Consider the following 12,665-nt stretch of genomic DNA (forward strand, 5'->3'; position numbering starts at 1 on the left):
CTCAGGAGTGCTGACACCTGAACTGCTCGGACCAGGAGCACAGACTAGGAGTGCTGGGATCAGGAGTGCTGGGATCTGAAGCATTGGGAGCGGGATTGCTGGCTTTTGGAGCACTAGGACTAAGATTGCTGGCCTTGGGAGTGCTGGGAGCGGGACTACTGGGATCGGGAGCACTGGGACAGGGATTGCTGGCCTAGGGAACACTGGGACTGAGATTGCTGGAATCGGGAGGGCTGGGACCAGGATTGCTGGATCGGGAGCACTGGGACAGGGATTGCTGGCCTAGGGAACACTGGGACTGAGATTGCTGGAATCGGGAGGGCTGGGACTGAGATTGCTGGAATCGGGAGGGCTGGGACCAGGATTGCTGGGATCGGGAGTGCTGGACAGGGAGTGCTGGGATCTGGAGCACTAGGACTGGGATTGCTGAGATTGGGAGCGCTGGGACCGGGATTGCTGGGATCAGGAGCGCTAGGACCGGGATTGCTGGGAACGGGAGCACTAGGACCGGGATTGCTGGGAACGGGAGCACTAGGACCGGGATTGCTGGGAACGGGAGCACTAGGACCGGGATTGCTGGGACGGGAGCACTAGGACCGGGATTGCTGGGATCGCAAGCACTAGGACCGGGATTGCTGGGATCAGGAGCATTAGAACAGGGATTGCTGGGATCGCAAGCACTAGGACCGGGATTGCTGGGATCAGGAGCATTAGAACAGGGATTGCTGGGACCAAGATTGCTGGGATCAGGAGCACTAGGACCGGGATTGCTGGGATTGGGAGAACTGTGAATGGGAGAGCGGTCATTAGGAGCTAGCAGTGCCAGAAACTAACTGTAAATATTCAAGAGGTGGTTGAAAAGTTGAAACTCTTCTCTGGGACTGGTTTGAATATTTAAAGCAGCCAGTGCTGTTGCTCACTGAATATTCAACGAGGTTTCTTGCGAAAGGGCCTAAGGACTGCCACAAACGCGTAAGAAATAGTTTAGGTGACAGGTCATGTTGCTGATGCCTTTCTATTGGGGTTGATTTGGGGACATTATTTAATCCGATATAAAACATTTTTTTAACAGCAGCTTTTCATATTGAGACACCCATATCTAATTTCAGAATCTAAGTTCATTTGTTGGACTGCAGTGCTTTTTTTGTATTTCCAGGTCTAGCTGCCATGCAGTTTTACCCGTTGTGCATGATCGGAATCCTCGTTGGAATGTTTGGAGTTTTCACAGGTGAGAGACCACTTGACTGAATAGCTAAAAATTTCAAAGGCTCAGTGAGACCTTTTGGCAGGGGTGGGGGGGGTGGATTTTAACTTTTTGCCTGATGGACAAGCTTGGCTTCCAGTCCGGTGGGGAATGCCAGAGAAAAGACCACAGTCCAGGAAGGTCTGAGCCTCGACCCAGGCAGTGGGGGAGTTTGTTTGGGGGGGGGGAAGCGGTCTGATGGTGGGGGAGTTTGTTTGGGGGGGGGGAAGCGGTCTGATGGTGGGGAGTTTGGGGGGGGGAAAAGCGGTCTGATGGTGGGGAGTTTGTTTGGGGGGGGGGGAAGCGGTCTGATGGTGGGGGGAGTTTGTTTGGGGGGGGGGGAAGCGGTTTGATGGTGGGGGAGTTGTTTGGGGGGGGGAAGCGGTCTGATGGGGGAGTTTGTTTGGGGGGGGGAAGCGGTCTGATGATGGGGGAGTTTGTTGGGGGGGGAAGCGGTCTGATGGTGAGGGGGTTTGTTTGGGGGGGGGAAGCGGTCTGATGGGGAGTTTGTTTGGGGGGGGAAGCGGTCTGATGGTGGGGGAGTTGTTTGGGGGGGGGAGAAGCGGTCTGATGGTGGGGGAGTTTGTTTGGGGGGGGAAGCGGTCTGATGGTGGGGGAGTTTGTTTGGGGGGGGGAAGCGGTCTGATGGTGGGGAGTTTGTTGGGGGGGGAAGCGGTCTGATGGTGGGGAGTTTGTTTGGGGGGGGGAAGCGGTCTGATGGTGGGGGAGTTTGTTTGGGGGGGGAAGCGGTCTGATGGTGGGGGAGTTTGTTTGGGGGGGGCGGAAGCGGTCTGATGGTGAGGGAGTTTGTTTGGGGGGGGGGAAGCGGTCTGATGGTGGAGTTTGTTTGGTGGGGGGGGAAGCGGTCTGATGGGGGAGTTGTTTGGGGGGGAAGCGGTCTGATGGTGGGGAGTTTGTTTGGGGGGGGGAAGCGGTCTGATGGTGGGGAGTTTGTTTGGGGGGGGGGGGAAGCGGTCTGATGGTGGGGGAGTTTGATTTGGGGGGGGGGAAGCGGTCTGATGGTGGGGGAGTTTGTTTGGGGGGGGGAAGCGGTCTGATGGTGGGGAGTTTGTTTGGGGGGGGAAGCGGTCTGATGGTGAGGGAGTTTGTTTGGGGGGGGGGAAGCGGTCTGATGGTGGGGAGTTTGTTTGGGGGGGGGAAGCGGTCTGATGGTGAGGGAGTTTGTTTGGGGGGGGAAGCGGTCTGATGGTGGGGAGTTTGTTTGGGGGGGGGAAGCGGTCTGATGGTGAGGGAGTTTGTTTGGGGGGGGGAGAAGCGGTCTGATGGTGGGGGAGTTTGTTTGGGGGGGGGGAAGCGGTCTGATGGTGAGGGAGTTTGTTTGGGGGGGGAAGCGGTCTGATGGTGGGGGAGTTTGTTTGGGGGGGGAAGCGGTCTGATGGTGGGGGAGTTTGTTTGGGGGGGGAAGCGGTCTGATGGTGAGGGAGTTTGTTTGGGGGGGGGGAAGCGGTCTGATGGTGGGGAGTTTGTTTGGGGGGAGGGAAGCGGTCTGATGGTGAGGGAGTTTGTTTGGGGGGGGAAGCGGTCTGATGGTGGGGGAGTTTGTTTGGGGGGGGAAGCGGTCTGCTGATGGTGAGGGAGTTTGTTTGGGGGGGACGCGGTCTGATGGTGGGGGAGTTTGTTTGGGGGGGGAAGCGGTCTGATGGTGGGGGAGTTTGTTTGGGGGGGGGAAGCGGTCTGATGGTGGGGGAGTTTGTTTGGGGGGGGAGAAGCGGTCTGATGGTGAGGGAGTTTGTTTGGGGGGGGGAAGCGGTCTGATGGTGAGGGAGTTTGTTTGGGGGGGGAAGCGGTCTGATGGTGAGGGAGTTTGTTTTGGGGGGGGGAAACGGTCTGATGGTGAGGGAGTTTGTTTGGGGGGGGGAAGCGGTCTGATGGTGGGGGAGTTTGTTTGGGGGGGGGAAGCGGTCTGATGGTGAGGGAGTTTGTTTGTGGGGGGGAAGCGGTCTGATGGTGAGGGAGTTTGTTTGGGGGGGGAAGCGGTCTGCTGATGGTGAGGGAGTTTGTTTGGGGGGGGGAAGCGGTCTGCTGATGGTGAGGGAGTTTGTTTTGGGGGGGGAAGCGGTCTGATGGTGGGGGAGTTTGTTTGGGGGGGGGAGAAGCGGTCTGATGGTGGGGGAGTTTGTTTTGGGGGGGGAAGCGGTCTGATGGTGGGGGAGTTTGTTTGGGGGGGGAGAAGCGGTCTGATGGTGGGGGAGTTTGTTGGGGGGGGGAAGCGGTCTGATGGTGGGGGAGTTTGTTTGGGGGGGGAGAAGCGGTCTGATGGTGAGGGAGTTTGTTTGGGGGGGAAGCGGTCTGATGGTGAGGGAGTTTGTTTGGGGGGGGAAGCGGTCTGATGGGGGAGTTTGTTTGCGGGGGGGAAGCGGTCTGATGGTGGGGGAGTTTGTTTGCGGGGGGGAGAAGCGGTCTGATGGTGGGGGAGTTTGCGGGGGGGGGTAAGCGGTCTGCTGATGGTGAGGGAGTTTGTTTGGGGGGGTAAGCGGTCTGATGGTGAGGGAGTTTGTTTGGGGGGGGAGAAGCGGTCTGATGGTGGGGGAGTTTGGGGGGGGAAGCGGTCTGCTGATGGTGAGGGAGTTTGTTTGGGGGGGGGGGAGAAGCGGTCTGATGGTGGGGGAGTTTGGGGGGGGGAAGCGGTCTGCTGATGGTGAGGGAGTTTGTTTGGGGGGGGGGGGAGAAGCGGTCTGATGGTGGGGGAGTTTGGGGGGGGGAAGCGGTCTGCTGATGGTGAGGGAGTTTGTTTGGGGGGGTAAGCGGTCTGATGGTGAGGGAGTTTGTTTGGGGGGGGAGTTTGGGGGGGGGGGGAAGCGGTCTGATGGTGGGGAGTTTGTTTGGGGGGGGAAGCGGTCTGATGGTGGGGGAGTTTGTTTGGGGGGGGAAGCGGTCTGATGGTGGGGGAGTTTGTTTGGGGGGGGAAGCGGTCTGATGGTGGGGGAGTTTGTTTGCGGGGGGGAAGCGGTCTGATGGTGGGGGAGTTTGTTTGGGGGGGGAGTTTGGGGGGGGGAAGCGGTCTGCTGATGGTGAGGGAGTTTGTTTGGGGGGGAGAAGCGGTCTGATGGTGGGGGAGTTTGGGGGGGGGAAGCGGTCTGCTGATGGTGAGGGAGTTTGTTTGGGGGGGGAGTTTGGGGGGGGAAGCGGTCTGCTGATGGTGAGGGAGTTTGTTTGGGGGGGGGAGAAGCGGTCTGATGGTGGGGGAGTTTGGGGGGGGGGAAGCGGTCTGCTGATGGTGAGGGAGTTTGTTTGGGGGGGTAAGCGGTCTGATGGTGAGGGAGTTTGTTTGGGGGGGGGAAGCGGTCTGATGGTGAGGGAGTTTGTTTGGGGGGGAGAAGCGGTCTGATGGTGATGGAGTTTGTTTGGGGGGGGAAGCGGTCTGATGGTGGGGGAGTTTGTTTGGGGGGGAAGCGGTCTGATGGTGAGGGAGTTTGTTTGGGGGGGGGAAACGGTCTGATGGTGAGGGAGTTTGTTTGGGGGGGGGAAGGGGTCTGATGGTGGGGGAGTTTGTTTGGGGGGGGGAAGCGGTCTGATGGTGAGGGAGTTTGTTTGGGGGGGGAAGCGGTCTGCTGATGGTGAGGGAGTTTGTTTGGGGGGGGAAGCGGTCTGCTGATGGTGAGGGAGTTTGTTTTGGGGGGGGAAGCGGTCTGATGGTGGGGGAGTTTGTTTGGGGGGGGGAGAAGCGGTCTGATGGTGGGGGAGTTTGTTTGGGGGGGGAAGCGGTCTGATGGTGGGGGAGTTTGTTTGGGGGGGGGAAGCGGTCTGATGGTGAGGGAGTTTGTTTGGGGGGGGAAGCGGTCTGCTGATGGTGAGGGAGTTTGTTTTGGGGGGGAAGCGGTCTGATGGTGGGGGAGTTTGTTTGGGGGGGGAGAAGCGGTCTGATGGTGGGGGAGTTTGTTGGGGGGGGGGAAGCGGTCTGATGGTGGGGGAGTTTGTTTGGGGGGGGAGAAGCGGTCTGATGGTGAGGGAGTTTGTTTGGGGGGGGAAGCGGTCTGATGGTGAGGGAGTTTGTTTGGGGGGGAAGCGGTCTGATGGGGGAGTTTGTTTGGGGGGGGGAAGCGGTCTGATGGTGGGGGAGTTTGTTTGGGGGGGGAAGCGGTCTGATGGTGGGGGAGTTTGTTTGGGGGGAGAAGCGGTCTGATGGTGGGGGAGTTTGGGGGGGGAAGCGGTCTGCTGATGGTGAGGGAGTTTGTTTGGGGGGGGAAGCGGTCTGATGGTGGGGGAGTTTGTTTGGGGGGGGGAAGCGGTCTGATGGTGAGGGAGTTTGTTTGCGGGGGGGGAAGCGGTCTGATGGTGGGGGAGTTTGTTTGCGGGGGGGAGAAGCGGTCTGCTGATGGTGAGGGAGTTTGTGGGGGGGGGTAAGCGGTCTGATGGTGAGGGAGTTTGTTTGGGTGGGGGGGGAGAAGCGGTCTGATGGTGGGGGAGTTTGGGGGGGAAGCGGTCTGCTGATGGTGAGGGAGTTTGTTTGGGGGGGGAAGCGGTCTGATGGTGGGGGAGTTTGTTTGGGGGGGGAAGCGGTCTGATGGTGAGGGAGTTTGTTTGCGGGGGGGGAAGCGGTCTGATGGTGGGGGAGTTTGTTTGCGGGGGGGAGAAGCGGTCTGATGGTGGGGGAGTTTGCGGGGGGGGGGAAGCGGTCTGCTGATGGTGAGGGAGTTTGTTTGGGGGGGTAAGCGGTCTGATGGTGAGGGAGTTTGTTTGGGGGGGGGGAGAAGCGGTCTGATGGTGGGGGAGTTTGGGGGGGGAAGCGGTCTGCTGATGGTGAGGGAGTTTGTTTGGGGGGGGGGAGAAGCGGTCTGATGGTGGGGGAGTTTGGGGGGGGGGAAGCGGTCTGCTGATGGTGAGGGAGTTTGTTTGGGGGGGTAAGCGGTCTGATGGTGAGGGAGTTTGTTTGGGGGGGGAGTTTGCGGGGGGGGGAAGCGGTCTGATGGTGGGGAGTTTGTTTGGGGGGGAAGCGGTCTGATGGTGGGGGAGTTTGTTTGGGGGGGGGAAGCGGTCTGATGGTGGGGGAGTTTGTTTGGGGGGGGAAGCGGTCTGATGGTGGGGGAGTTTGTTTGCGGGGGGGAAGCGGTCTGATGGTGGGGGAGTTTGTTTGGGGGGGGAGTTTGGGGGGGGGAAGCGGTCTGCTGATGGTGAGGGAGTTTGTTTGGGGGGGGAGAAGCGGTCTGATGGTGGGGGAGTTTGGGGGGGGGGGAAGCGGTCTGCTGATGGTGAGGGAGTTTGTTTGGGGGGGGAGTTTGGGGGGGAAGCGGTCTGCTGATGGTGAGGGAGTTTGTTTGGGGGGGGGAGAAGCGGTCTGATGGTGGGGGAGTTTGGGGGGGGGAAGCGGTCTGCTGATGGTGAGGGAGTTTGTTTGGGGGGGTAAGCGGTCTGATGGTGAGGGAGTTTGTTTGGGGGGGGGAAGCGGTCTGATGGTGAGGGAGTTTGTTTGGGGGGGGAAGCGGTCTGATGGTGGGGGAGTTTGTTTGGGGGGGGAAGCGGTCTGATGGTGGGGGAGTTTGTTTGGGGGGGAAGCGGTCTGATGGTGGGGGAGTTTGTTTGCGGGGGGGGGGGAAGCGGTCTGATGGTGGGGGAGTTTGTTTGGGGGGAGGGAAGCGGTCTGATGGTGAGGGAGTTTGTTGGGGGAGGGGAAGCGGTCTGATGGTGGGGGAGTTTGTTTGGGGGGGGGAGTTTGGGGGGGGGAAGCGGTCTGCTGATGGTGAGGGAGTTTGTTTGGGGGGTAAGCGGTCTGATGGTGAGGGAGTTTGGGGTGTTGGGCGGAAGCTCACCTGCTCCTCCCAGCCCACAAGGATTGCTCCCCGAAGCTGTCCTCACCTCACTGCAGCTGCCGAGATTCCCGAGGCCCGGGAACCCTGGCTGCCACGCTTAATCCTGCAAGGTTAAATCCGAGGCTTCCAGCATAATTATCATATTTAAGTGCCCACCCGCCTCCAGTGAACAGGTTGACTGACCGCCCCCATTAAAACCAGAAGTAGACGGCTTGGTGTCGGGATTGAGCTTTTAACACTAACCTCCCACCTGACCCAAACCTGCCCGGTTTTGGGGGTTAAAATTCCCCCCTTGGTGTGGGGTTGCAGTGAGGAGCAAGGGAGGGTGGTCAAATCTAGAGAGCTTTTTCTTCAGTCCCAGGATTCTAGTCACTTCAATGTGCCTGCTACAGTGGGGCACATTTTATCAGTTTACCTCCCAGCTGCTTAACACAAACAAATCACTGCAGCTGGGAGCAAAGCTAACGACAAGACCCTCACACTTATCAGCAGCAACCTGCAGTCCTCTGAATTCCTTCTCTCCACCACCGAGATTACAATGTAATGATGTGAGGAGTGGGGAATGAGCCAGTGTACGGGGAGTGGGGAATGAGCCAGTGTACGGGGAGTGGGCAATGAGCCAGTGTACGGGGAGTGGGCAATGAGCCAGTGTACGGGGAGTGGGCAATGAGCCAGTGTACGGGGAGCGGGGAATGAGCCAGTGTACGGGGAGTGGGGAGCGGCGAATGAGCCAGTGTACGGGGAGTGGGGAATGAGTCAGTGTACGGGGAGCGGGGAATGAGCCAGTGTACGGGGAGTGGGCAATGAGCCAGTGTACGGGGAGTGGGCAATGAGCCAGTGTACGGGGAGTGGGCAATGAGCCAGTGTACGGGGAGCGGGGAATGAGCCAGTGTACGGGGAGTGGGGAGCGGCGAATGAGCCAGTGTACGGGGAGTGGGGAATGAGTCAGTGTACGGGGAGCGGGGAATGAGCCAGTGTACGGGGAGTGGGCAATGAGCCAGTGTACGGGGAGTGGGGAATGAGCCAGTGTACGGGGAGCGGCGAATGAGCCAGTGTACAGGGAGTGAGGAGTGGGTAATGAGCCAGTGTACGGGGAGTGAGGAGTGGGTAATGAGCTAGTGTACAGGGTCTGGGGAAGGGGTAATGAGCATGTTGGACTAATTAACAGAGTCACTGACATGACTATTGACCCTTTCTGCAACATTATTGCTGACACCATTTCTGCCACCGTCTCTGGTCCAGTATCACTGACTGCTGATGTACAGGAAGGTTCTCTAAAGACTCATTTGCCTGCAAGGTTTATGGGCATCTCATTTGCTTTTATCTAGAGGCCCAGCTGCCTTCGGTGATGACACATGATTACTGCGCTGGTTTGCAAAATCCACACGTGAGTGTTTGTTAATTTATCACTTTTTAGGGAAGGATGAATTAGAGGCAACTTTAAATCTGGAATCAAACTGACCAGGACACAGGACCTGGACTCCCAGCATTCCTGGAGTCCCAGGTCCTTTGGGTGAAAGGTCGATGTTGTAGTCCACAGAGCACAGCCAGTGGAAGAATTGAGCGGCTTTCCATCATTTGAACTCACATTTTGGTTTAAAATGTAATATTGAAAAATAAAGTCTTTCTGATCATAAATCTCGCTCCTAACATTTTCCTTGTGCACGGAGAGAGAGAGAGAGATCCCATCCCTCCTGTCTGAAGGCATGGAATCCTGCTTGGCTTCCTGCCAGGCCCCCGCCAGTAACTTCACCCACACAGACATTCCTGGTGAGTGAGCCCAGGGACTGCCAGCCACATATATCAACCGCGGGAGCCATTGTGTTATCCTGATCCTGTCCAGCAGGATTCGCTGGACAATGAGATAGGGACACGGAGGTCAATTACACCACCCCTCCTGCTGCGCCACAGAGGTCAGCTGACTCCATACAGACCAGTGATTAAATCTGGGAGCATCTGGTCGCATGGCTCAGTAACCTGGGCACTGTATTTACTCCGAGCAGTTGAGGAGATTGAATGTTAAAACCTATTCATAATTCTAGCTGCCTTTCAATTTCTAAAGTGATGCTAATAGTGGCAGTGCCGATTTAATGGAGTGTCCACTGGTGGGCTTGTCTCTGTATTGGGGGTCCTGATGAGGGAGTGTTTAAGCAACATCTACTTCCCTTTTTGAATGGTACATTTGGGTAAGTTTACGTACGGTTTGTCACACAGGAGGGAACTCCGTCACACTCCGTAAACTGTCCCATGGAGCTTGAAGGTCCGAACTCAGAGAAGCAGAGGTTATGTTTTGAAGCGGAATCTGGACTAGCGAATGAAGCCTGGAACAGTAACCCATTGCAGGTAGGACTGACACTGTGGCCCACACACCGGCTAGATTCTGTTGTCTGCATCTTCTGCAAGGCTTTTCCCAATTGGCCGCTGTAACTTCAATGGAAGATCTTTGGAAAGCCTGGAGAACCGCATTAACGGCCATTTACGTCGTCTCTTGGGGTTTCTCCGATTGTTACCAGAGATCTGGGAACCTCTGCGGAAATGTTCCCACGATTATAAAGTTATTTTTTGTTCGGTTTTCTCTCCCCTCGCCTTTGCTGAATATGCTGACTCTCACTGGGGTACAGTTCCATAGACACTGACTCTCACTGGGGGACAGTTCCACAGACGCTGACTCACTGGGGTACAGTTCCATAGACACTGACTCTCACTGGGGGACAGTTCCACAGACGCTGACTCACTGGGGTACAGTTCCACAGACGCTGACTCACTGGGGAACAGTTCCACAGAGGCTGAATCTCGCTCGGGTACAGTTGCACACGCGCTGACTCTCACTGGGGGACAGTTCCACAGAGGCTGACTCTCACTGGGGGACAGTTCCACAGACGCTGACTCTCACTGGGGGACAGTTCCACAGACGCTGACTCACTGGGGTACAGTTCCACGCGCGCTGACTCTCGCTGGGGTACAGTTGCACACGCGCTGACTCTCGCTGGGGAACAGTTCCACAGAGGCTGACTCTCGCTGGGGAACAGTTCCACAGAGGCTGACTCTCGCTGGGGAACAGTTCCACAGAGGCTGACTCTCGCTGGGGAACAGTTCCACAGAGGCTGACTCTCGCTGGGGAACAGTTCCACAGAGGCTGACTCTCGCTGGGGAACAGTTCCACAGAGGCTGACTCTCGCTGGGGAACAGTTCCACAGAGGCTGACTCTCGCTGGGGAACAGTTCCACAGAGGCTGACTCTCGCTGGGGAACAGTTCCACAGAGGCTGACTCTCGCTGGGGAACAGTTCCACAGAGGCTGACTCTCGCTGGGGAACAGTTCCACAGAGGCTGACTCTCGCTGGGGAACAGTTCCACAGAGGCTGACTCTCGCTGGGGAACAGTTCCACAGAGGCTGACTCTCGCTGGGGAACAGTTCCACAGAGGCTGACTCTCGCTGGGGAACAGTTCCACAGAGGCTGACTCTCGCTGGGGAACAGTTCCACAGAGGCTGACTCTCGCTGGGGAACAGTTCCACAGAGGCTGACTCTCGCTGGGGAACAGTTCCACAGAGGCTGACTCTCGCTGGGGAACAGTTCCACAGAGGCTGACTCTCGCTGGGGAACAGTTCCACAGAGGCTGACTCTCGCTGGGGAACAGTTCCACAGAGGCTGACTCTCGCTGGGGAACAGTTCCACAGAGGCTGACTCTCGCTGGGGAACAGTTCCACAGAGGCTGACTCTCGCTGGGGAACAGTTCCACAGAGGCTGACTCTCGCTGGGGAACAGTTCCACAGAGGCTGGCTCTCGCTGGGGAACAGTTCCACAGAGGCTGACTCTCGCTGGGGAACAGTTCCACCGGACGCTGACTCTCGCTGGGATACTGTTCCAGAGACACTGACTCTCACTGGGGTACAGTTCCAGAGACGCTGACTCTCGGTGGGGTACAGTTCCAGAGACGCTGACTCTCGGTGGGGTACAGTTCCAGAGACGCTGACTCTCGCAGGTGTACAGTTGCACCGGATGCTGACTCTCTGGGGTACAGTTCCACATGGGCTGACTCTCGCTGGGGTACAGTTCCACCAGACGCTGACTCTCGCTGGGGTACAGTTACACACGCAGTGTCTCTCGCGAGGGTACAGTTCCACACGCGCTGACTCTCACTGGGGTACAGTTCCACAGACACTGACTCTCACTGCGGTACGGGTACCATGGACACCTAGTCTTGCTGGGGTACGGGTTCCACAGACACTGACTCTCACTGGGGTACAGTGCCACAGACACCGACTCTCGCTGGAGTACAGTTCCAGAGACGCTGACTCTCGCAGTGGTACAGTTCCAGAGATGCTGACTCTCGCAGGTGTACAGTTCCACCGGATGCTGACTCTCACTGGAGTACAGTTCCACATGCGCTGACTCTCGCTGGGGTACAGTTCCACACGCACGGTCTCTTGCCGGGGTACAATTCCACACGCGCGCTGACTCTCACTGGGGTACATAGAACGATAGAAGATAGGAGCAGGAGTTGGCCATTCGGCCCCTCGAGTCTGCTCCGCCATTCAATGAGATCATGGCTGATCATCCAAACTCAGTACCCTGTCCCTGCCTTCTCCCCATATCCCTTGATCCATTTAGCCTTAAGAAATACACTTAACTCCTTCTTGAATATATTTAATGAATTGGCCTCAACTGCCTTCTGTGGTAGAGAATTCCACAGGTTCACCACTCTCTGGGTGAAGAAATTCCTCCTCATCTCTGTCCTAAATGGCTTACCCCTTATCTTTAGACTGTGACCCCGGTTCTGGACTTCCCTGCCATCGGGTACATCCTTCCTGCGTCTAGTCTGTGTTGTCCTGTTAGAATTTTATAAATTTCAATGAGATCCCCTCTCATTCTTCTAAACTCCAGCGAGTATAAGCCCAATCGACCCAATCTCTCCTCATACGTCATTCCTGCCATCCCAGATATCAGTCTGGTGAATCTTCACTGCACTCCCTCCATGGGAAGAACATCCTCAGATAAGGCGACCAAAACTGCACACAATACTCAAGGTGTGGTCTCACCAAGGCCCTGAACAACTGCAGCAAGACATCCTTGTTCCTGTACTCGAATCCTCTCGCTATGAAGGCCAACATTCCATTTGCCTTCTTAACCGCCTGCTGCACCTGCATGCTTACCTTCAGCGACTGGTGCACAAGGACACCCAGGTCTCGTTGCACTTCCCCTTCTCCCAATCTATTGCCGTTCAGATAATAATCTGCCTTCCTGTTCCTCGCATTTATCCACATTATACTGCATCTGCCATGCATCAGCCCAATCACCCAACCTGTCCAAATCATACTGGAGTTTCTCGGCATCCTCCTCACAGCACACACGCCCACCCAGCTTTGTGTCGTCTGCAAACTTGGAGATATTACATCTAGTTCCCTCGTCTAGATCATTTATATTGTGAATAGCTGGGTTCCTAGCACAGATCCCTGCGGTACCCCACTAGTCACTGCCTGCCACTCAAAAAAAGACCAGTTTATTCCAACTCTTTGCTTCCTGTCTGCCAACCAGCGCTCTATCCAAGTGAGTACCTTGCCCCCAATCCCTTGTGCCTTAACTTTACACGCTAATCTCTTATGCGGGACCTTATCGAAAGCCTTCTGAAAGTCCAAATACACCAGATCCACTGG

At 56.9% G+C, this 12,665-nt stretch overlaps 1 protein-coding gene across 1 annotated transcript in view; it reads left to right on the plus strand.

The window, feature by feature from the left end:
- LOC147099701 (uncharacterized) overlaps nt 1-12,665 on the plus strand; it is a 44,040-nt gene that overhangs the window by 17,747 nt on the left and 13,628 nt on the right. The window contains exons 2-4 of the mRNA XM_085969086.1: nt 1,157-1,228; nt 8,340-8,398; nt 9,226-9,354. Coding sequence (XP_085825212.1) covers nt 1,168-1,228; nt 8,340-8,398; nt 9,226-9,354 — 249 coding nt within the window. The 5' untranslated portion in view covers nt 1,157-1,167. The remainder of the gene's footprint in view (nt 1-1,156; nt 1,229-8,339; nt 8,399-9,225; nt 9,355-12,665) is intronic.

The sequence above is a fragment of the Somniosus microcephalus genome, chromosome 28, assembly GCF_052327205.1.
Source record: "Somniosus microcephalus isolate GS21.2 chromosome 28, FLI_Smic_1.0, whole genome shotgun sequence".
NCBI classification, from domain to species: domain Eukaryota; kingdom Metazoa; phylum Chordata; class Chondrichthyes; order Squaliformes; family Somniosidae; genus Somniosus; species Somniosus microcephalus.